General features: G+C 47.0%; 2 protein-coding genes across 2 annotated transcripts; both read left to right on the forward strand.

Annotated features, from left to right (window-relative positions):
• The first annotated feature begins 13743 nt into the window (after positions 1-13743).
• Positions 13744-21649, forward strand: LOC127337260 (uncharacterized mitochondrial protein AtMg00810-like). The gene is made up of 2 exons (XM_051364226.1): positions 13744-13974; positions 21257-21649. Exons 1-2 carry the CDS (start codon positions 13744-13746, stop codon positions 21647-21649), a joined length of 624 nt encoding a protein of 207 aa, XP_051220186.1.
• A 2002-nt stretch (positions 21650-23651) lies between these two features.
• LOC127329593 (peroxidase 66-like) lies at positions 23652-25535 on the forward strand. The gene is made up of 3 exons (XM_051356087.2): positions 23652-23984; positions 24127-24250; positions 24598-25535. Exons 1-3 carry the CDS (start codon positions 23706-23708, stop codon positions 25251-25253), a joined length of 1059 nt encoding a protein of 352 aa, XP_051212047.1. The 5' UTR covers positions 23652-23705; the 3' UTR covers positions 25254-25535.

The following is a 25535-nucleotide window of genomic DNA, read 5'->3' on the forward strand; positions in this document are numbered from 1 at the left end:
TATGCAACTAATCTCTTTCTTTTCTTCTTCTTTTCAGCCGGATAGACACTTTGTTCTTCTCATGATTTTTCATGTTTAACAAATCAACAAAATAAGGGGGCATCATGAGTTCATGAGTAGTTGTTGATAACATAGTATTAGTACACACTACTGCGTGGCCGCCCTACAAATTAATCAGGGGTTTCTCAATTGAAACAACAGCTCCCACGATCGAGGTTGGACCGGCCTGCATGTTTTCACCCGAATGTGCTGCATCTGTTTTGCATGCGCTGTCAGCCCATGCTCTCTCTGTATCTTACAGAGCGGGGCGAGCTGAACATTGATCGCGTTCGTTGCGTCAAGCGGAGCGGAGCGACGGAATTCCACAGAGTGGTGGGTCGCTGAATAATAAGAACAATCGGGAACTCCACTCCATATACGTGTTGCCCTGTGGAGTTTTCCTTCCAGTAGGGCATGTACACTCCACTGCCATGTGGTGCCAGTCAGAGTCACCGGCAGTTTCTACCTGGAATGATAAAACAACAGGGCACGGTCAGAGCAATACTCTGCAGAGAAACACGATACTCCAGCAAGTTCAGGCCTCCTATGCCAATTAGCATTTCACCATCTTTGCATTGTTCCAGGAAGATTAGCTTGCGTGCTGATTTTCGTAATCGAACGTACACTCAGTGAAATTCTTTTTGTTGGTCAAATTGTCGAAAAGAGCGAGCACAAGCAGCACCACATGTGATCGTCTTGGAAAAATCGATCACGCGTGGCACGCACGCCTGCTGGCTGCAGCCAATCACTTAATTTAATTAGCAGGATCGATGCAGATATCTACCGTAGTCCGTGCTCGATCGATCTACTCCGTTACTTAATTGGCACTACGAGGTCTGGCAAACCACGTGTTTAGATCGAGTAACCCTTCCACGTAGTTTCCTGCAGCTCTTTTTTAGACGGAAGGTTTGAAGTGAGTCCGATTTTAAATTAATTTTGAATTAATGAAGCCATCAACCTAGGAGTTACACCGAAAGTTACAACACACGCGCCAAGCGCACAACCCAAACCATAACAAAAGACAACATAGAAAAGTAAGCCGAAGCCATTTGATCCACGAAGAGGGAGCCTTGTTTTCTGTTGCATTGGAGCGAACACAACCATGTCCACGCCAACAAACCTTCACCGCACCAAGACTGCAACTCAAGGGCAAACTCAACGACGGGCCGGCCACCTAGCAGAGCTTGAGGAACCAAAAAAGCGAGGGTCTTGCGGCGACGCCTCCAAGAAGGTGAATGGCGCAAGAATGCGTCATCGCCGTCGGCAGAAAATGACCTGCAAAGTTTTCACCCAGACCCGAGAACCACCACCAATGGAGCGCGGGCTAGGTCCAGACCAAACACACAACATCATCCCCTGGCATTGGGATAGGTGATACGTCTCAAACGTATCTATAATTTCTTATGTTCCATGCTACTTTTATGATGATACTCACATGTTTTATACACATTATATGTCATTATTATGCATTTTCCGGCACTAACCTATTAACGAGATGCCGAAGAGCCAGTTGCTGTTTTCTGCTGTTTTTGGTTTCAGAAATCCTAGTAAGGAAATATTCTCGGAATTGGACGAAATCAACGTCCAGGTCCCTATTTTTCCACGAAGCTTCCAGAACACCTGAGGGGAAAGGAAGTGGGGCCACGAGGTGGCCACACCATAGGGCGGCGCGGCCCAGGCCCTGGCCGCGCCGCCTGGTGGTGTGGGCCCCTCGGGCACCCCCTTGACCTAACTCCTTCGCCTACTTAAAGCCTTCGTCGCGAAACCCCCAGTACCGAGAGCCACGATACGAGAAAACATACTGAGACGCCGCCGTCGCCAATCCCATCTCGGGGGATTCTGGAGAACACCTCCGGCACCCTGCCGGAGAGGGGAATCATCTCCCGGAGGACTCTACACCGCCATGGTCGCCTCCGGATTGATGAGTGAGTAGTTCACCCCTGGACTATGGGTCCATAGCAGTAGCTAGATGGTTGTCTTCTCCCCATTGTGCTTCATTGTCTGATCTTGTGAGCTGCCTATCATGATCAAGATCATCTATTTGTAATGCTACATGTGTGTTTGTTGGGATCCGATGAATAGAGAATACTATGTTATGTTGATTATCAATCTATCTATGTGTTGTTTATGATCTTGCATGCTCTCCGTTGCTAGTAGAGGCTCTGGCCAAGTCATTGCTTGTAACTCCAAGAGGGAGTATTTATGCTCGATAGTGGGTTCATGCCTGCATTGACACCTGGCACAGTGACAGAAAGTTCTAAGGTTGTGTTGTGCTGTTGCCACTAGGGATAAAACATTGATGCTATGTTCGAGGATATAGTTATTGATTACATTACGCACCATACTTAAAGCAATTGTCTGTTGTTTACAACTTAATACCGGAAGGGGTTCGGATGATAACCTGAAAGTGGACTTTTTAGGCATAGATACATGCTGGATAGCGGTCTATGTACTTTGTCGTAATGCCCAATTAAATCTCACAATACTCATCATGTCATGTATGTGCATTGTCATGCCCTCTCTATTTGTCAATTGCCCAACTGTAATTTGTTTACCCAATATGCTATTTCTTATGGGAGAGACACCTCTAGTGAACTGTGGACCCCGGTCCATTCTTTTACATCGAATACAATCTACTGCAATACTGTTCTACTGTTTTCTGCAAACAATCATCATCCACACTATACATCTAATCCTTTGTTACAGCAAGCCGGTGAGATTGACAACCTCACTGTTTCGTTGGGGCAAAGTACTTTGGTTGTGTTGTGCAGGTTCCACGTTGGCGCCTGAATCCCTGGTGTTGCGCCGCACTACACTCCGTCACCAACAACCTTCAACGTGCTTCTTGGCTCCTACTGGTTCGATAAAGCTTGGTTTCTTACTGAGGGAAAACCTGCTGCTATACGACATCATACCTTCCTCTTGGGGTTCCCAACGAACGTGTGAGTTACACGCCATCAAGCAGTTTTTCTGGCGCCGTTGCCGGGGAGATCAAGACACGCTGCAAGGGGAGTCTCCACATCGCAATCTCTTTACTTTGTTTTTGTCTTGCTTTATTTTATTTACTACTTTGTTTGCTGCACTATATCAAAAATACAAAAAAATTAGTTGCTAGTTTTACTTTATTTACTGTCTTGCACTCTATATCAAAAACACACAAAAAATAGTTACTTGCACTTACTTTACTTATTTCATCATGTTTCCTTTTAATTTTACCGCTAAAGACATGCCGGTAGGGCGCGGGTCTATAATTGGGAGAAATAATATAGAAGAATTTTTCACCCATGTTAGTATGGCTGATGATTTTGAAGATAGACACTTGGTAGACCTTGCTCCTACTTATGAAATTGCCGCTGCTATTTTAGTTCGTATGATGGAAACTAAATTTTTTAATCTCAATCCTATAATCCAACATATGTTTCTTACACTCGGTGATATGGAAGAAGGGGAAAAGAAAGATTTTGTTTTAGAAACCCTTCTTAGAGAATTTGGTGGTATAGCAAGAGAGGCTAGAAAGGTCTTTGCTAAATATAATATGCTTGGTTCTTGCACCAATTTTGTTAGTCTCCTTGAAAAGATGGACTTGGATAGAATAAAGTACACCAATAATATTGATGATGGTGGGGAGATCAAAGCACCAATACCATGTAAACTCTTAGCTATGAATGATGCACTAGAAAATAACTATGCTTGGCTTGTTCCCGAAAATTTGTTTGATGAAAGTAGCAAGCCCAAGACTAATGAAAAGGGGGACGCTAAAACTTATGTATCCAATATACTATGCATGGTTGAGAAAACTCCTCATCCCGCTGCAGATGCTTCACCTCTTGATAATACTTGATACACACTTTCTGCGCCTAGCTGAAAGGCGTTAAAGAAAAGCGCTTATGGGAGACAACCCATGTTTTTACTACAGTATTTTGTTTTATATTTGAGTCTTGGAAGTTGTTTACTACTGTAGCAACCTCTCCTTATCTTAGTTTTATTGCATTGTTGTGCCAAGTAAAGTCTCTAATAAAAGTATGATACTAGATTTGGATTACTGCGCAGAAACAGGTTTCTTTGCTGTCACGAATCTGAGTCTAATTCTCTGTAGGTAACTCAGAAAATTATGCCAATTTACGTGAGTGATCCTCAGATATGTACGCAACTTTCATTAGTTTTAAGTTTTTTCATTTGAGCAAGTCTGGTGCCTGTTAGAAATTCGTCTTTACGAACTGTTCTGTTTTGACAGATTCTGCCTTTTATTTTGCATTGCCTGTTTTGCCATGCTTGATGGATTTCTTTATTCCATTGACTTTCAGTAGCTTTATGCAATGTCCAGAAGTATAAAGAATGATTGTGTCACCTCTGAACTTTAATTGTACACTAACCCTCTAATGAGTTGCTTTAAGTTTGGTGTGGAGGAAGTTTTCAAGGATCAAGAGAGGAGGATGATATACACCATGATCAAGGAGAGTGAAAGCTCTAAGCTTGGGGATGCCCCGGTGGTTCACCCCAGCATATATTAAGAAGACTCAAGCGTCTAAGCTTGGGGATGCCCAAGGCACCCCCTTCTTCATCGACAACATTATCAGGTTCCTCCCCTGAAACTATATTTTTATTCCGTCACATCTGATGTACTTTGCTTGGAGCGTCTGTTTGTTTTTTTATTTTTGTTTTGTTTGAATAAGATGGATCCTAGCATTCATTGTATGGGAGAGAGACACGCTCCGCTGTTGCATATGGATAAGTATGTCCTTAGGCTTTACTCATAGTATTCATGGCGAAGTTTCTTCTTCGATAAATTGTTATATGGTTGGAATTGGAAAATGATATATGTGGTAATTGGTATAACATCTTGAATAATGTGATACTTGGCAATTGTTGTGCTCATGTTTAAGCTCTTGCATCATATACTTTTTACCCATTAATGAAGAAATACATAGAGCATGCTAAAATCTGATTTGCATGTTTGGTTTCTCTAAGGTCTAGATAATTTCTAGTATTGAGTTTGAACAACAAGGAAGACGGTATAGAGTCTTATAATATTTACAATATGTCTTTTATGTGACTTTTGCTGTACCGCTTCATCCTTGTGTTTGTTTCAAATAACCTTGCTAGCCTAAACCTTGTATCGAGAGGGAATACTTCTCATGCATCCAAAATCCTTGAGCCAACCACTATGCCATTTGTGTCCACCATATCTACCTACCACATGGTATTTCTCCGCCATTCCAAAGTATATTGCTTGAGTGCTACCTTTAAAATTTCCATTCTTTACCTTTACAATATATAGCTCATGGGACAAATAGCTTAAAAACTATTGTGGTATTGAATATGTACTTATGCACTTTATCTCTTATTAAGTTGCTTGTTGTGCGATAACCATGTTTCTGGGGACGCCATCAACTATTTCTTTGTTGAATATCATGTGAGTTGCTATGCATGTCCGTCTTGTCTGAAGTAAGAGAGATCTACCACCTTATGGTTAAGCATGCATATTGTTAGAGAAGAACATTAGGCCGCTAACTAAAGCCATGAATCATGGTGGAAGTTTCAGTTTTGGACATATATCCTCAATCTCATATGAGAACATTAAACTGTTGCTACATGCTTATGCATTAAAGAGGAGTCCATTATCTGTTGTCTATGTTGTCCCGGTATGGATGTCTAAGTTGAGAATAACCAAAAGCGAGAAATCCAATGCGAGCTTTCTCCTTAGACCTTTGTACAGGCGGCATAGAGGTACCCCATTGTGACACTTGGTTAAAACATGTGTATTGTGATGATCCGGTAGTCCAAGCTAATTAGGACAAGGTGCGGGCACTATTAGTATACTATGCATGAGGCTTGCAACTTGTAAGATATAATTTACATAACTCATATGCTTTATTACTACCGTTGACAAAATTGTTTCTTGTTTTCAAAATAAAAGCTCTAGCACAAATATAGCAATCGATGCTTTCCTCTTTGAAGGACCTTTCTTCTACTTTTATTGTTGAGTCAGTTCACCTATTTCTCTCCACCTTAAGAAGCAAACACTTGTGTGAACTGTGCATTGATTCCTACATACTTGCATATTGCACTTGTTATATTACTCTATGTTGACAATATCCATGAGATATACATGTTACAAGTTGAAAGCAACCGGTGAAACTTTATCTTCCTTTGTGTTGTTTCAATGCTTTCTACTTTGAATTATTGCTTTATGAGTTAACTCTTATGCAAGACTTATTGATGCTTGTCTTTAAGTACTATTCATGAAAAGTCTTTGCTTTATGATTCAGTTGTTTACTCATGTAATTTACCATTGTTTTGATCGCTGCATTCATTACATGTGCTTACAATAGTATGATCAAGATTATGTTGGTAGCATTGTCACTAAGAAATTATCTTTGTTATCGTTTACCTACTCGGGACGAGTAGGAACTAAGCTTGGGGATGCTTGATACGTCTCAAACGTATTTATAATTTCTTATGTTCCATGCTACTTTTATGATGATACTCACATGTTTTATACACATTATATGTCATTATTATGCATTTTCCGGCACTAACCTATTAACGAGATGCCGAAGAGCCGATTCTTTGTTTCTGCTGTTTTTGGTTTCAGAAATCCTAGTAAGGAAATATTCTCGGAATTGGACGAAATCAACGCCCAGGTCCCTATTTTTCCACGAAGCTTCCAGAACACCTGAGGGGAAAGGAAGTGGGGCCACGAGGTGGCCACACCATAGGGCGGCGCGGCCCAGGCCCTGGCCGCGCCGCCTGGTGGTGTGGGCCCCTCGGGCACCCCCTTGACCTAACTCCTTCGCCTACTTAAAGCCTTCGTCGCGAAACCCCCAGTACCGAGAGCCACGATACGAGAAAACATACTGAGACGCCGCCGTCGCCAATCCCATCTCGGGGGATTCTGGAGAACACCTCCGGCACCCTGCCGGAGAGGGGAATCATCTCCCGGAGGACTCTACACCGCCATGGTCGCCTCCGGATTGAGGTGTGAGTAGTTCACCCTGGACTATGGGTCCATAGCAGTAGCTAGATGGTTGTCTTCTCCCCATTGTGCTTCATTGTCTGATCTTGTGAGCTGCCTATCATGATCAAGATCATCTATTTGTAATGCTACATGTGTGTTTGTTGGGATCCGATGAATAGAGAATACTATGTTATGTTGATTATCAATCTATCTATGTGTTGTTTATGATCTTGCATGCTCTCCGTTGCTAGTAGAGGCTCTGGCCAAGTCATTGCTTGTAACTCCAAGAGGGAGTATTTATGCTCGATAGTGGGTTCATGCCTGCATTGACACCTGGGACAGTGACAGAAAGTTCTAAGGTTGTGTTGTGCTGTTGCCACTAGGGATAAAACATTGATGCTATGTTCGAGGATATAGTTATTGATTACATTACGCACCATACTTAATACAATTGTCTGTTGTTTACAACTTAATACCGGAAGGGGTTCGGATGATAACCTGAAAGTGGACTTTTTAGGCATAGATGCATGCTGGATAGCGGTCTATGTACTTTGTCGTAATGCCCAATTAAATCTCACAATACTCATCATGTCATGTATGTGCATTGTCATGCCCTCTCTATTTGTCAATTGCCCAACTGTAATTTGTTTACCCAATATGCTATTTCTTATGGGAGAGACACCTCTAGTGAACTGTGGATCCCGGTCCATTTTTTTACATCGAATACAATCTACTGCAATACTGTTCTACTGTTTTCTGCAAACAATCATCATCCACACTATACATCTAATCCTTTGTTACAGCAAGCCGGTGAGATTGACAACCTCACTGTTTCGTTGGGGCAAAGTACTTTGGTTGTGTTGTGCAGGTTCCACGTTGGCGCCGGAATCCCTAGTGTTGCGCCGCACTACACTCCGTCACCAACAACCTTCAACGTGCTTCTTGGCTCCTACTGGTTCGATAAATCTTGGTTTCATACCGAGGGAAAACCTGTTGCTATACGAGATCATACCTTCCTCTTGGGGTTCCCAACGAACGTGTGAGTTACACGCCATCAATAGGCACACAAGCAAGAGCTACCACCAAACGCCGACCTAGCAAAGCCCCCCAAGGCGCTAGGAAGGAGAACAGCTACCGCAACAAACCGTGTAAAAGCAGCCAGGCCAACGTTGTGGGAGGGCTGCGACACCAGCGAGAGGTCACACGGTGCTCCACAAGACACTACTAGAGAAGCTTACACGAAGCGAGGCCTCCAAGAGGAGCAGATTGAGGCGGAGGGATGGAGTCCATCATTTCAAACAAGAGGGCCATCATCGGGACGCCTTCAACAAGGGAACGATACCCGCAGGTGACGCCGTCGCCGGCACATGCCAAAGCCATGCGCTGCTTTCGCCGAGGTCCAAACCTATATAGAAATTCCGGACGCCGTGGCGAGGACGTAGAGCGAACAAGGCGGAGATCACCGCCGCGTCTCCAACCTAAGTCGCGCTATGAGTTAGCCCCAACTCAACTCATCCGTAGGAAACACGTGCTGGCTAGCAGAAGTTTCGGCCAGACCCAGATCTAAACGTCCAAGACCGTAGATTGGCGGCACCACGATGTCCACCATCCCCAACGCACGAGCACACTTGCACGAGCACGACCAAATTGGTCGGAGGGAGAATAGACTGCAGCCGCCAGAGTAGCTGCAGTACTGAGCCGGCCCAAGGACCTCGTCCCAGATAGCTAGCAAGAACGTCGCCCCAACGACTCTAGAACGGCGGGACGTCACCCCAACGACGCCCCACCACCGGAAGCTCAACCGAGCTCCGACAAGCCCGAGCGGGCAGATCGCCAAAAACCAGCGCCCACCGGTCTAGTCCGAGCACGACACCAGCCGCGACGGATGGTGGCCGAGGAGGTCTCTACGTGCAGCACACCAACAGAGAACAACCCAAACGGTCGGGCCCGCCAGGCCCAGATCTAGGACCGCGGGCCCAGATCGGCCGCCCCGCCACCAAGGGACACAGGAGCGTCGGCTGACGAGGCGCTGCGCACCACCGCCACGAACGCCCGCCTCGCCGCCAGCCACGGCGGGATCCGCACCGGCCTGGCCTGGAGCCTGCGCCCTCCAACGCCGCCTGGTCGAGCCCGCCCCGTCGGGCCTCCCAAGCGCACGGGAGAGAAGGAAACCGCCGCCGCCAGCGGGGGAAGGAGGGAGGACGGGGGGGCCGGTCGCCCACGGGGGAGGCGACGGGAGCGGAGAGGCCAACAATCGCTTTCCAGTGTAAGTAGTCGATGTCTCTGCACTCTTTCGCTCGGTTGATGCAGCTACTACTACTGTTAATCCTCTCAACCCTGGTTAGCTAACTAGAACCAGCTCCTTATGTGACATTGTACGTGGGAAAACTTAAAATGAGAGGCGTAGCCCTTTATTTATAAACATCCAAAACTCGTATTTAAAAAAAAATCGAAAAGTATAGTAGAGACAGCGAATGTTGTATACTACAATGATGTAAAATCTTAATACAAACTATTTCATATTGTAGTCTACATAAAAACGACAAATTATGCTAATTTTATATTGAATAGTCCATATTTCAAGACAATAAATTTATCAGATTTGTCAATTTCGTGTAGCCTAGAATATAAATTAGTTTGCATTGAGATTTTACAACATTGTAGCATACATCATTGACTACCACTAGAATTTTGTTTAGTATTATTTTTTAAAACTTTAAAATATAAATTTTGAGTCTGTAAAAATGAAGAATTACATGTAGCTTTGCCTTCAAAACACCACACTTCATTGTATGTGTTCAACCATACACTTTTTGATTTGAGCCATCGATTCAAGTTTCTCTCTCCTATCTTGTTACTCTTGGAGGTTGAGAACTCCTGGGCGGTAGTGGTCAGCGGGAGCAATCAAAATTGTAATCGAACCGGAAAATTTGTACGGGATCGAAGGCCTTCCCAAGGTCTTCACATAGTGAAAAGAGCTCCTACTTCATGGAAGAAGCTCACGGAGAAGAAGGTATGCTTTCGTGCCGTTCGGGGTCCTCCGTTCTTTTCGGGTTATAGTCGATGGTTCTTTCTTAGTTCCATCTCTACTGCGGTAACCGCACCTCTCCAAAGATGACTAGCTCCCCCTCAAGGAAGTGAGCATCGGGTTACATTGTCGTCTCCACATGCTTTGGTTATTTTGTTTTCACTTATTTAGTTTGTTATAACCATCGAGATTGAAGTTATTGATATATGTATTTTGTCTTATAGGGTGCGCCACTTTATTTGCATTAGGCCACATTATTTATTCGCATAGTTTAAAATTACAAACAAGTCAAGAGATTTTTTGTAGAACCTATTCATCCCTATATGTTAGATTGCACATATTGTATTTACAGTAGGACTGTATTGTAATTGTAACCAAACCCTAGGCCTCTGGCCTATTATATAAACACCGGAACCCCACGTCATTATACGTGTGAGGCTTCCCCCAAAACCCTTCTACATGGTATCAGACTGATCTCGGTCCTACCCTAACCGCCGCCCCTTCCCAACCCTAGCCGCCGCCGCCTCTTCGGCCACCGCCGCCCTAGGTCGGGCCGCCGCCACCCCTAGCCCCACCCCACCTTCCGCTGCCATGGAGCTCACCGCCCTCACCGACGGGGCCTCCTCTGCCCCTGCGGCTGCCTTGGCCGCCGCCCTCGTACCCGCCGGCGCCCCGCGTCATGCCGGCCCCGTGCTCCTCTCCTTCACCGCCGAGAACTACTCCAAGTGGTGCATCTACATGTGTGCTTCCCTAGGCCACTCCGGCTACCTCGGCCACGTCGACGGCACCGTCGCCGCCGCCCCCACCAATGCCAAGTGGGCCACCACCGACTACACCGTCCTCAACCACCTCCACGCCGACATCGACGAAGACGTCGCAGACATGATCCTTGCGGGGAATCAGATCGCGCGTCAGCTGTGGCTCGCGGCACGCGACCTCTTCACCGCGAACAAGGCGAACAAAACCATCTACCTTGACAATGACTTTCGCCAGCTTGTGCAGGGATCCCTCTCCATCCACGAGTACTGTCGCCGCCAGAAGCACCTCGCCGGTGCGCTCTCCGACAACGACTCTCCCGTGAGTGACCGCGCCCTCATCCTCAACACCCTGCGCGGCCTCGACCCTCGCTTCGCCTCCGCTGCCACGGTCATCTCCACGACCGACCCGCTGCCAACCTTCCTCCGCACCAGGGCGATGCTCCTGAGGGAGGAGATGCAGCAGGCCAACGCGGCGGCCACCTCCACCACCACCGCTCTCGTCGCCCAGGCCCGAGGTCCCGCCTCTCCATGCCCTGGCCCCGGCTGCCGCGGTGACGGTTCCGCTCCTGGCACGGGCGCCGGCAAGGGCAAGCAGCCGGCCAAGCAGAAGGGCCGCACCAGCGGACGCCAGGGTGGAGGCGCCACCCAGGGCACCTAGCCCGCCCGCACGCTGGCCCCGACCGGCCCGTGGGTCTGCTTCTCCCCGGGTGCTGGCCAGTGGCGCGCCCCCTCCTCTGGACAGGGCATCCTGGGCCCTCGCCCCCAGGCCTACACCGCCACTGCGCTGTCAACCTCGACGTACGTGGGACAGCTCGGCTCTCATCGCCGCCCTCAACAACCTCGCGCTTCAGCAAGGTGGTTGGGTCATGGACTCAGGCGCGTCCTCACACATGACCAACGATGATGGTAACCTCACTCGTTCCTCCCCCTTCGCACTCCTCACTTCGTCACCGTCGGGGATGGCACCACCATCCATATTGCCTCTTCTGGTTTCACCTCCTTTCGCACACCTTCTGGTCACATCTTTCGACTCAACCATGTACTCCTAGTACCGCACATTATTCGCAATTTGCTTTCGGTTCGCAAGTTTACCCGTGATAATATGTGTTCCATTGAGTTTGACACCTTTGGCTTCTCTATGAAGGACATGAAGACCCGTCGCGTGATTCTTCGTTGCAATAGTGATGGAGATCTCTACACTTTTCCCGGGAGGAGCAGCTTTCGCCGTTCTTCCTCCACCGCTTTGGTCGTCACCGCCACCGCCGAGCTATGGCACCAGCGTCTTGGACATCCTGGGCATGATGCCATGTCGGCTCTTCAGCATCTAGATTTTATCAAGTGTAATAAATTTAGTCGTACTCGGGTGTGTCATGCATGTCAGCTTGGCAAGCACGTACGTTTACCGTTTCGTCAGTCTACTACAGCGTCTAGTGCTATCTTCGATTTGATACATTGTGATTTGTGGACATCTCCAATTATAAGCACCTCTGGTTTCCGATATTACCTTGTCATTGTCGACGACTACTCTCACTTTTATTGGTCCTTTCCACTTTGCAACAAGTCTTGTACTGCCTGCACTCTCGAAACCTTTTTCGTTTATGCGCGCAACAGTTTGGTGTCAGTATTCGCTCTCTTCAGACAGATAACGGTACCGAGTTCCTCAACAAGACTGTTGATACTCTCCTCACCACCCACGACACCGTACCATTAATGATACTATGTGCACCCTTATGTTCCAGGCTCACATCCCAGCTCCTTTTTCGGCCGAGGCTCTGGCTACTGCCACATACTTGCTTAATCGCCGTCCTAGTACAGCCATAAAATCCCAGGTTCCCTACACATGCCTCCATGGTTGTCCTCCCTCATACACTGATCTTCGAGTCTTCGGTTGCCTTTCTTATCCTAACATCGCGTCCACCGCCCCACACAAGCTCAGTGCACGTTCCATGGCATGTGTCTTTCTTGGGTATCCCTCCAACCATCGTGGTTATCGCTGCCTTAACCCTGTCACAGGAAGAATTCTCGTCTCACCACATGTTGTCTTCGACGAGACAGTTTTTCCTTTTCAGCATGCAGCTTCGTCATCTGCGCCTGCGCCTCCTGCGCCGCGCGGACTCGATGACCTCTTCGGCACGCCGACCGTGCCACCACCGCGAGCTCCTGCACCGGCCCCACGCACCCCAGCGCCGGCCCCGAGTGCGCCCGCCCCGGCCTCGAGCGCCCCTGCCTCGCCGCCGCCTCGCCCAGCCGAGCAGCCGGTTGCCACGCCGGTCAGACCGGGCTATGGGCCGGTCATCCCAGCGCACAAGCCGGTCCAACCGGACCCTGGGCTGGCACAACCGGTCCCCAGGCCGGTCCAACCGGGTCCTGGGCTGGGTGTCCCTGCCACGGCTACTGCCGACGCTGCCCCAACGGCCTCCTCGAGTGGGGCCTCCAACCCTCGCTGCACGCGCTCCGGATGCCAAGTGCGTCCCGTGGACAGGCTCAACCTCTCCACCGTGGACTCCGTCACTGATGTCGTCCCCACCACCTTTCGCCAGGCAATTCAGGATCCTTAGTGGCGTGCTGCCATGTCTGATGAGTACCAGGCTCTCATCAACAACAACACTTGGTCTCTCGTTCCTCGCCCTTCGCGTGCCAACGTCGTCACTGGCAAGTGGATCTTTCGTCAAAAGTTCCACTCGGATGGCACCCTTGCGCGCAACAAGGCCCGATGGGTCGTTCGTGGGTACTCCCAGCGCCCCTGCATCGACTACGAGGAGACTTTCAGCCCTGTTTGTCAAGCCTGATATGATCCGTCTCGTTCTTCACATTTCTGTCTCCGGCTCTTGGCCCATACGGCAGCTTGATGTGAAGAATGTGTTCCTGCATGGCTCCCTGGACGAGGTGGTCTACTGTCAGCAGCCCCCTGGGTTTTTTATGCCTCTCGCCCTGACCACGTCTGTCACCTCCACAAGTCCATGTACGGCTTGAAGCAGGCCCCTCGTGCCTGGTACCACCGGTTCGCCTCCTACATCGCCACTCTGTTTGTCCTCCACTATGCGGCAGACACGGCATACTTACTGCTCTATATGGACGACATCATCGTCACCGCCTCGTCGACGAGTTTTCTTGAGGGGCTCCTTGCGCATCTTCATAGCGAGCTCGCCATGACTGATCTTGGGGACCTCCACTACTTCCTGGGTATGAAGGTCAGCCGGTCGTCGGCTGGTCTCTTTCTGTCACATTGATAACCCACAAGTATAGGGGATCGCGATAGTCTTCGAGGGAAGTAAAACCCAAATTTATTGATTCGACACAAGGGGAGGTAAAGAATACTTATAAGCCTTAACAACTGAGTTGTCAATTCAGCTGCACCTGGAAAAGCACTAGTAACAGGGGTGATGTGAAAGCAGCAGTAATATGAGAGCAATAGTAACAGTAACACAGCAGCAGTAATAGTAACACAGAGGTAATGGCACCAGAAGATAGTTGATACTACTTCCAGTGACATGTAGAACGAGTATATGATGATGAAAGATGGACCGGGGTTCCCAGCTATCTTCACTAGTGGCAACTCTCCAATAACAAGTGTTGGGTGAACAAATTACAGTTGGGCAATTGATAGGATTGATAAAGCATTAAGAAAGAACATCAATTCATTAATCATGTAGGCATGTTTTCCATATTTAGTCGTACGTGCTCGCAATGAGAAACTTGCACAACATCTATTGTCCTACCAGCCGGTGGCAGCCGGGCCTCAAGGGAAACTACTGGATATTAAGGTACTCCTTTTAATAGAGCACCGGAGCAAAGCATTAACACTCCGTGAAAACATGTGTCCCTCACATCACCACCATCCCCTCCGGTTGTCCCGATTTCTGTCACTTCGGGGCCTTTGGTTCCGGACAGTGACATGTGCATAGAACTTGTAGATACAATCTAAGCAATAAGTATAGAGCTCAAATCTAAGATCATGCCACTCGGGCCCTAGTGACAAGCATTAAGAATAACAAGATTGCAGCAACAATAACTTCACAAACTTTATAGATAGACTAATCATAATGTATCATCCATCGGATCCCAACAAACACAACACCGATTGCATCAGATGAATCTCAATCATGTAAGGCAGCTCATGAGATCATTGTATTGAAGTACATGGAGGAGAGAATACCAACTAGCTACAGCTAGAACCCGTAGTCCATGGGGGAACTACTCACGGAGCATGATGGAGGCGATGGCGTTGATGGAGATGGCTTCCGGGGGCACTTCCCCGTCCCAGCAGGGTGCCGAAACAGAGACTTCTGTCCCCCGAATTGGAGTTTCGCGATGGTGGCGGCGCCCCTGGAGTCTTTCTGTAGTTTCGTCAATTGGTAGTGCGTTTTTAGGTCGAAAGGGATTTTATAGGCGAAGAGGCGGCGCAGGGGGGCACCTGGGGGCGCCACACCCTAGGCCGGCGCGGCCAGGGTCTGGCCCGCGCCGCCATGTGGTGTGGTGGCCCCCTGGGCCCTCTCCGACTCTTCTTCGGTGTTCTGGAGCCTTCCGGGAAAAATAGGAGGTTTGGCGTTGATTTCGTCCAATTCCGAGAATATTGCCCGAACAGCCTTTCTGGAACCAAAAACAGCAGAAAACAGGAACTGGCACTGTGGCATCTCGTTAATAGGTTAGTTCCGGAAAATGCATGAAATCATCATAAAGTGCAAGCAAAACATGTAAGTATTGTCATAAAACAAGCATGGAAAGACAGAAATTATGGATACGTTGGGGACGTATCAGCATCCCCAAGCTTAGTTCCTGCTCGTCCCGAGCAGGTAAACGATAAAAAGAATAATTTCTGTAGTGACATGCTACTTACATAACCTTGATCATACTATTACAAGCATATGAAATGAATGAAGTGACTCAAGGCAATGATCTATAGTTGCTAACAAGTAGATAACATATAGCAAAACTTTTCATGAATAGTACTTTCAAGACAAGCATCAAAAGTCTTGCACAAGAGTTAACTCATAAAGCAATAAATTCAAAGTAAAGGCATCGAAGCAACACAAAGGAAGATATAAGTTTCAGCAGTTGCTTTCAACTTTCAACATGCATATCTCATGGATAATTGTCAACATAAAGTAATATGATGAATGCAAATAAGCAAGTATGTAAGAATCAATGCACAGTTAACACAAGTGTTTGCTTCTAAGGTGGAAGGAAGTAGGTAAACTGACTCAACATAAAGTAAAAGAAAGGCCCTTCGCAGAGGGAAGCAGGGATTAAATCATGTGCTAGAGCTTTTTAAGTTTTGAAATCATATAGAGAGCATAAAAGTAAAGTTTTGAGAGGTGTTTGTTGTTGTCAACGAATGGTAGTGGGCACTCTAACCCCCTTGCTAAACAGACTTTCAAAGAGCGGCTCCCATGAAGGACGTTATCTCTACCAGCAAGGTAGATCATCCCTCTTCTCTTTTGTTTACACATGTACTTTAGTTTTATTTATGGTTGACACTCCTCCCAATCTTTGCTCACACAAGCCATGGCTAACCGAATCCTCGGGTGCCTTCCAACAATCTCATACCATGGAGGAGTGTCTATTTGCAAAATTAAGTTGCTTACTGATGAATCAGAGCAAAACATGTGAAGAGAATTATTAATAAAGTTAATTAATTGGGGGCTGGGAACCCCGCGCCAGCTCTTTTTGCAAAATTATTGGATAAGCGGATGAAGCCACTAGTCCATTGGTGAAAGCTGCCCAACAAGATTGAAAGATAAAACACCACATACTTCCTCATGAGCTATAAAACATTGACACAAATAAGAGATAGTAAATTTTGAATTGTTTAAAGGTAGCACATGAAGTATTTACTTGGAATGGCAGAAAATACCACATAGTAGGTAGGTATGGTGGACACAAATGGCATAGTGGTTGGCTCAAGGATTTGGATGCACGAGAAGTATTCCCTCTCGATACAAGGCTCAGGCTAGCAAGGTTATTTGAAGCAAACACAAGTATGAACCGGTACAGCAAAACTTACATAAGAACATATCGCAAGCATTATAATACTCTACACTGTCTTCCTTTTTGCTCAAACACTTTACCAGAAAATATCTAGACCTTAAGAGAGATCAATTATGCAAACCAATTTCAACCAGCTTTACGGTAGTTCTCCACTAATAGGTTTAAACCACATGAAAAAAACTTAATCTATTTGAGAGCTCAAAACAATTGCCAAGTGTCAAATTATCCAAGACATTATGAGGCATTTTCTGTTTCCAACCAAATAATAATAAGTGCTATAGCTTCCAACTTTTATCATTGAACATTAAAAGTAAAACGAAGAACAAGTGTTCATATGAAAAAGCGGAGCGTGTCTCTCTCCCAAACAAGGATTGCTAGGATCCGAATTTATTCAAACACAAACAAAAATAAAAGCACACAGACGCTCCAAGTAAAGCACATATGATGTGACCGAATAAAAATATAGTTTCAGGGGAGGAACCTGATAAGTTGATGAAGAAGGGGATGCCTTGGGCATCCCCAAGCTTAGACGCTTGAGTCTTCTTGAAATATGCAGGGATGAACCACGGGGGCATCCCCAAGCTTAGACTTTTCACTCTTCTTGATCATATATCATCCTCCTATCTTGACCCTTGAAAACTTCCTTCACACCAAACTTCTCATAAACTTCATTAGAGGGTAGTACTCAAAAATTTTGAATCCACCTTGGTCCTGTAGTGACACATTGCAAGAACTCAATAAAACATTAGCTACAGCTCTCCACGTGTAGAAAACCTCGCTTAAAGTCCACAAGAGACAATGCAAAAAACAGAGACAGAATCTGTCAAAACAGAACAGCCAGTAAAGACGAATTTTAAATAAATACTTCCGTTGCTCAAATCAGAAAACTCAAAACTAATGAAAGTTGCGTACATATCTGAGGAACATGCACGTAAAGTGGCATATTTGTCTGAGTTACCTACAGAGAAAACAGCCCAGATTCGTGACAGATAGAAATCTGTTTCTGCGCAGAAATCCAAATCTAGTATCAACCTTCGATTAGAGGCTTCACTTGGCACAACAAAACACAAAACTAAGATAAGTAGAGGTTGCTACAGTAGTAAAAAACTTCCAAGACACAAATATAAAACAAAGTACTGTAGCAAAATAACACATGGGTTATCTCCCAAGAAGTTCTTTCTTTATAGCCATCAAGATGGGCTCAGCAGTTTTAATGATGCACTCGCAAGAAATAGTATTTGAAGCAAAAGAGAGCATCAAGAGGCAAATTCAAAACACATTTAAGTTTAACATGCTTCCTATGCAAAGGAATCTTGTACACAAATAAATTCATGAAGAACAAAGTGACAAGCATAAGAAGATAGAACAAGTGTAACTTCAACAATTTTAGCATATAGAGAGGTGTATTAGTACCATGAAAATTTCTACTACCATATTTTCCTCTCTCATAATAATTTTCAGTAGCTTCATGAACAAACTCAACAATATAACTATCACATGCAGCATACTTTTCATAATTTCTAAACACATAATTTTTATCAAGTTCAAGAATAGTGGAATAAAAACTTTCAAACTTACTTTTATTAATAATATAACATAATGATTGATCAATCTCAAGAGATATGGGACTCATAGAATAAGTCAAGAACTCTCCAATCCCATTTTCATTAGTAGTACAATTAATATTATCAAGTAACTTAGGACCATCATCTAGAGCTTTATCATAAACATTTGCCAAGCAAAATTCTTTAGTACCATGCATTTCGACATCAGGCACAAACAAAACATTATCATAAGATTTATCAAAGTAGCATGGATTATCATATATAACAGCAGCATAATTATTCTCACAAGTTTTACTTATAGGAAATATTTCAAGAGAATCCACAGGAACATAACATTCAACATCTTTCGGTAAGCATGGAGGACAATCAAATAGTGTAAGAGATAAAGAGTTACTCTCATTAGAAGGTTGGCATGGGTAGCTACTCCATTCTTCCTCCTTTTGTTCGTCGCTCTCCTCTTCTTTTTCATCCAATGAGCTTTCAGGTTCATCAATTTCCTCCTCTTTTTCATCCAATGAGCTTTCAGGTTCATCAATTTCTTCTTCCACAGGTTCCTGCAAATTGTGAGTGCATTCTTGTGCATTAATGTGTCTCTCTTTATAATCAAGGATATAAGGATTCCTATTGTAGCATTCTATGCAAGAATTAAGGATAGTAGAGACATAATCTTTAAGGTCCTTACAAATAGCACAAGTTTCATAATTCTCAACCATGAAGGATTCTATCTCGGAGGCTCCCATAAATAAGACAAATTGTTCTACCTCTTCGAACCCATAATGAATATAGCAATTCCGATTATAGTTCTTAATTAAAAATTCCTCACTAAAACCACATTGAAATTTAAGATGTTTAGTATCCTGTTGAGAGCAACAGTTTATATCATGGCGTCTAAGCAAGATTCTAGCAATTGTATTCAATTTTTCTATCATAGCACTCATTATTTTACCAGTTCTTGATTCCCTATAACAATTATAACATTCCATAAGCTCCAAGTAGGTTGTTGGTTCTCCCATAACAGCAGTTTTTAATTTTTCGGTTTTTCAAATTTTTATGGATTTTTTGATATATGAGAAAAGTAAAACAAGACAAAAAGAAACTAAACAAAAGTAAACTAAGCAAAATAATACTAGACAGTAATAAACTAAGCACAAATAAACTAGACAAAAGAAAACTAAGCAAAACAAAATAAAACAAAATAAAAGCAGAGAGAGAGGTAGAGTGTACTCCCCAGGTGAACTTATGAGTAGAGCTATGCCTCCCCGGCAACGGCGCCAGAAAACAGTCTTGATAACCCACAAGTATAGGGGATCACGATAGTCTTCGAGGGAAGTAAAACCAAAATTTATTGATTCGACACAAGGGGACGTAAAGAATACTTATAAGTCTTAACAACTGAGTTGTCAATTCAGCTGCACCTGGAAAAGCACTAGTAACAGGGGTGATGTGAAAGCAGCAGTAATATGAGAGCAATAGTAACAGTAACACAGCAGCAGTAATAGTAACACAAAGGTAATGGCACCAGTAGATAGTTGATACTACTTCCAGTGACATGTAGAACGAGTATATGATGATGAAAGATGGACCGGGGTTCCCAGCTATCTTCACTAGTGGCAACTCTCCAATAACAAGTGTTGGGTGAACAAATTACAGTTGGGCAATTGATAGGATTGATAAAGCATTAAGAAAGAACATCAATTCATTAATCATGTAGGCATGTTTTCCATATTTAGTCGTACGTGCTCGCAATGAGAAACTTGCACAACATCTATTGTCCTACCAGCCGGTGGCAGCCGGGCCTCAAGGGAAACTACTGTATATTAAGGTACTCCTTTTAATAGAGCACCGGAGCAAAGCATTAACACTCCGTGAAAACATGTGTCCCTCACATCGCCACCATCCCCTCCGGTTGTCCCGATTTCTGTCACTTCGGGGCCTTTGGTTCCGGATAGTGACATGTGCATACAACTTGTAGATACAATCTAAGCAATAAGTATAGAGCTCAAATCTAAGATCATGCCACTCGGGCCCTAGTGACAAGCATTAAGAATAACAAGATTGCAGCAACAATAACTTCACAAACTTTATAGATAGACTAATCATAATGTATCATCCATCGGATCCCAACAAACACAACACCGATTACATCAGATGAATCTCAATCATGTAAGGCAGCTCATGAGATCATTGTATTGAAGTACATGGAGGAGAGAATACCAACTAGCTACATCTAGAACCCGTAGTCCATGGGGGAACTACTCACGGAGCATGATGGAGGCGATGGCGTTGATGGAGATGGCTTCCGGGGGCACTTCCCCATCCCGGCAGGGTGCCGGAACAGAGACTTCTGTCCCCCGAATTGGAGTTTCGCGATGGTGGCGACGCCCCTGGAGTCTTTCTGGAGTTTCGTCAATTGGTACTGCGTTTTTAGGTCGAAAGGGATTTTATAGGCGAAGAGGCGGCGCGAGGGGCACACAGGGCGCCACACCCTAGGCCGGCGCGGCCGGGGTCAGCCCGCGCCGCCATGTGGTGTGGTGGCCCCCTGGGCCCTCTCCGACTCTTCTTCGGTGTTGGAGCCTTCCGGGAAAAATAGGAGGTTTGGCGGTGATTTCGTCCAATTCCGATAATATTGCCCGAACAGCCTTTCTGGAACAAAAAACAGCAGAAAACAGGAACTGGCACTGTGGCATCTCGTTAATAGGTTAGTTCCGGAAAATGCATGAAATCATCATAAAGTGCAAGCAAAACATGTAAGTATTGTCATAAAACAAGCATGGAAAGACAGAAATTATGGATACGTCGGGGACGTATCACACATCGACAGTATGCTCTGGACATTCTACAGCGGGCTGGCATATCTGACTGTCACCCCTCGCCTACACCGGTCGACACGTCCTCGAAGCTCTCCGCTTCCGATGGCTAGCTTCTTCCCGACGCCACCGACTACAGGAGCATCGTGGGCAGTCTTCAGTACCTCACACTGACGCGCCCCGATATCTCCTACGCTGTTCGGCAGGCCTGTCTTCACATGCATGCTCTGCGCACGTCTCACTTGGATCTCGTGGAGTTTGGCCTCCAGCTCCACGCCTCCTCGTCGACCGCCCTTGTGGCCTACTCCGACGCCGACTGGGCAAGCTGTCCGGACTCGCGCCGCTCCACCTCCGGTTACTGCGTCTACTTCGGTGATAGTCTCATCTCTTGGTCCTCCAAGCTGTGTCCCGTTCCTCTGCAGAGGCTGAGTACCGCGCCGTCGCCCACGCCGTCGCCGAGTGCTGTTGGCTCCGCCAGTTGCTCCCGGAACTTCATCGCCCCCTGAGCTCTGCCACGGTTGTCTACTGTGACAACGTCTCCGCCATCTACATGTCCTCCAATCCGGTGCAACATAAACGTACCAAACACATTGAGATAGACATCCACTTCGTCCGCGAGAAGGTGTCCTTGGGAGAGGTCTGTGTTCTACATGTTCCGTCCTCCCACTAGTTCGTGGATGTCATGATGAAGGGATTACCGAGTCAGCTCTTCCTCGACTTTCGGTCCCGTCTCAACGTCCGAGAACCTCCCGCTAGGACTGCGGGGAGGTGTTAGATTGCACATATTGTATTTACAGTAGGACTGTATTGTAATTTTAACCAAACCCTAGGCCTCTGGCCTATTATATAAACACCGAAACCCCACGTCATTATACGTGTGAGGCTTCCCCCCAAACCCTTCTACACTATAGATTATCGACATTAAGCTTTCAGTCATGAGGAATTCCCAAGGCCCATCTTCGTTCCTATCTACGGTCTCGGTCCCAGCTTGCAAAATATTGTTATACTACATCAAGTTTATGATAAGCGTCATGATTTTAGTTTAAATTTAAATTAAAATTCAGACGAATTATGGGTTGGTGGGAGTACCTACTATTTGGTCAACTTGTTGAGCAGAGCGAGCACCTCGCGCGTGTACTCATCTTGTTGAAATGAATCACGTGGCAGGCAACAGACCCAGATATCTTGCATCGTCGATCGGTGCTCCAAAAGTTACCACTGAAACGGATCCATCTACCGTGGAGTATAACGTTTTTTTTTGAGAAAAACCACGTGTTCATTCACTCAGCTAACAAGCAGACAGGAGTACAACACACGTAGCCAAAAGAAGGCTCTAGAGGGACAGGTGTCCCAGAGAAAATACACAAAGGACCCCAAAGAACAAAAATTACAAAGAAGCCCCTCGAATCCTTGTGCAACACAGCATCTCCCGTCCCCAATCCCCACCGCCGCCGGAGCACCGGCCGGAGGAACAGGGGATGGAGAACCTTGAAAACCAAGCCCATCGGAGCGCCATCGCAGACAAGCTGCTTTGTGGACCTCGAGTGAGCTCCACCGTGAACGGCGGATAACTTGTCGATGTGGCGCGTCGGCCGAGGGAAATCCTCACGCTCGCCGAGCTCCGGACCAGCCTCCCTCCGTCGACGTCGTCGAGGAAGAAGCACCAATCCGCCGGCCACGAACCACTTTCCCATCTCTGGAACAAACACCAACCCCCGCCAGCCACGCCCGTCACAGAAAGCGGCGAGCGTCAGGATACTCCTGTGTAGAGTCTCGCAAGCTCCACGACGATGGCGGAGTACATCTCGTCGCGTCGACCGAGCTGGAGAACCAAAATCCGCCACGGAATCGTTGTCGCCGCAACGCCGAGCCCGCCCGGAACGAAGCCCTCCCAGATCTGATCCCGACAACAGCAGGAACCGCCGTATTGGAGCCAGAACTGAAGGGAATTTATTCGAAACCGAAGACATCGCCGGTGAGCGACGACCGGCCGAACACCAAGCTACGAAGGCTATCTACACCTACAGCTACACAAATCCGAGCGAGGAATCCGGCGGTCCCCCTCCACCAACGACCGGGAGGTCGATGGCGAAGAGGAACCGCCAGAAAACGACGCCGGAAAACTGGTCGCCGAGAGCGAAAAGTGGGTTCGCCTCCTGGAGAGAGAGAACGTTGTTTTCCTATTTGTCACTACGTACGATGCATGTTGAATATAAGACGGCCTCCCGAGGTCTAGGGCATGACAAAACACGTGTTTGGCTGATCGATCTAATCTGGCTAGTATTTAGCCGCAAGCACCTCTCGCATTTTTTAGAGCACACGTGCATGCGTGGTAACCTTCCACGTGGCCTTCCCGCAGCTGGCTCTGGATCTGTTGTACTCAACTATAGTACGTAGTATTTCAACTCGGGTCAGCCATCCAAACACTGGTTAATTAGCCATCCTAACTCTAGATCTGGCCCGTCCGCTATAAAATGGCACCATCCTGGACGTGAGGAAGCCACACTCTCACTCCCTCACTCACTCACCCGGTCATAGCTGTAAGCAAGGAAGTAGCTAGCAATGGCGGGGCTGAGCAGGGCGGCAATGCTGGCCACGGCGATGGGCCTGATCGTGGCAGCGCTGCTGTTCCCGGCAGCTATGTCGACGCGGCCGTCCTTGATCTCGATGACCACCGGCGGCATCCGGCAACTCCCCGACGGCCTGTCATATGACTTCTACAAGGATACGTGCCCCACCCTGGAGATCATGGTGCGCGAGGCCGTGGAGAGGGCGATTGAGAGCGATGTTGGGGTTGTCGCTGGCCTCCTCCGAATCTTTTTCCACGACTGCTTCCCCCAGGTGCGTACATGATGCATAGATACATAATTATTTGAGTTCCTTTCACTTTCAAATATGTACATACTAACATACATACATATATACATACATATATACATACATATATATATAAATAAATAAATATCTTGTTTGCGATTTGCAGGGCTGCGATGGGTCGATTCTACTGACCGGAGCAAACAGCGAGCTGAAGATGCCGCAGAACGTGGGGCTGCGGCAGAGCGCACTGGACCTCATCGAGAGCATCCGCGAGACGGTGCACCAGGAATGCGGGGCCATCGTCTTTTTTTTTTTTTTTTTTTTTTTTTTTTTTGAGGCCCCTCGATCTGTGTTACAGCTGTAGTATAATAAATTATGCACAAACAAAACACCACACTAACACCACACACACCCACACCACTAGTGCACAATGTAGACTCTAGAACTATACACACAGCACACATAATTTGAGTGTCCCTAGGAGCTAGTAGTTGTGGCACATATGTGTGGAGGGGATTTTATTAGGGACCCAGAGCCCCCGGTGAGACACCCGCAAATTCGCTCCCCCTGGGAGTCGAACACGGGCGGGCTGGCTGGCCACTGCCGAGCACAGCCACTGCGCTGTCATGCGCGTCTCGCGGGGCCATCGTCTCGTGCGCCGACATCTCCAACCTCGCGACCAAGCACGCCGTGATGCAGTCCGGCGTGCCGGGGAACCTGGTGCCAGGGTACCTACTGCCCCTCGGCCGCAAGGACAGCCTCGGGCCGGCCACAACCCAGCAAGTCAGGGCCATTCCCAGCCCCGACCTCGACGTCAACCAGCTCGTCGAAGCCTTTGCCAGCCGCGGCCTGAACGAGGTCGACCTCGTCGCGCTCTCCGGCGCGCACACCATCGGCAAGGCGAGCTGCGGCAGCTTCATGAACCGCGATGGCGAGAACGACGAGTTCGTGCAGAGGCTCAAGAACAACTGCACTTATTTCCCTGTCGCCCCCCTGCAGGACCTCGACGTCACCACCCCTAACACCTTCGACAACTATTACTACAAGAACCTCCAGAACAGGACGGGTGTGCTCCACTCCGACATGCAGCTCACCCTCAACGCCACCATAAACCAGTTGGTCGACTTCTTCGCCGCCGACCAGGGGTGGTTCTTCTCGACCTTCAGCACCTCCATGAGCAATCTCGCACATCTGGAAGGCAAACCGGCCATAATAGGGGAGGTCCGCCGCAACTGCTTCAAGGTTAACGGGCTGGAACTGACCGCCCCTAACACCTTCGTCGCCTCTGCTTAAGGCCTCGATCTTATGGCATGCCGCGCGCCATGCCATGTCGATCATGAAATAAGAGCGCTACCCTAGCTCAATTTCCTTTCTTGATTACAATCCGCGCGCGCGCGTATGCCCACCTAGCTAGATAGTCCTAGAGCCACTCGCGGCCGGCGGGCCTCTCTTGCTTGTACCATTTCCTTTTCAGCAACTTTGTCAATTTCCTGCTTCCCTTTGTTGGAGCGGCTATCAAGTTTCGTTTGGTTCATCTTCTTCGAAGAACGTACTTACACGGTACACTTTCCTTTT

The sequence above is a fragment of the Lolium perenne genome, chromosome 2 (assembly GCF_019359855.2).
Source record: "Lolium perenne isolate Kyuss_39 chromosome 2, Kyuss_2.0, whole genome shotgun sequence".
Classification (NCBI taxonomy): Eukaryota; Viridiplantae; Streptophyta; class Magnoliopsida; order Poales; family Poaceae; genus Lolium; species Lolium perenne.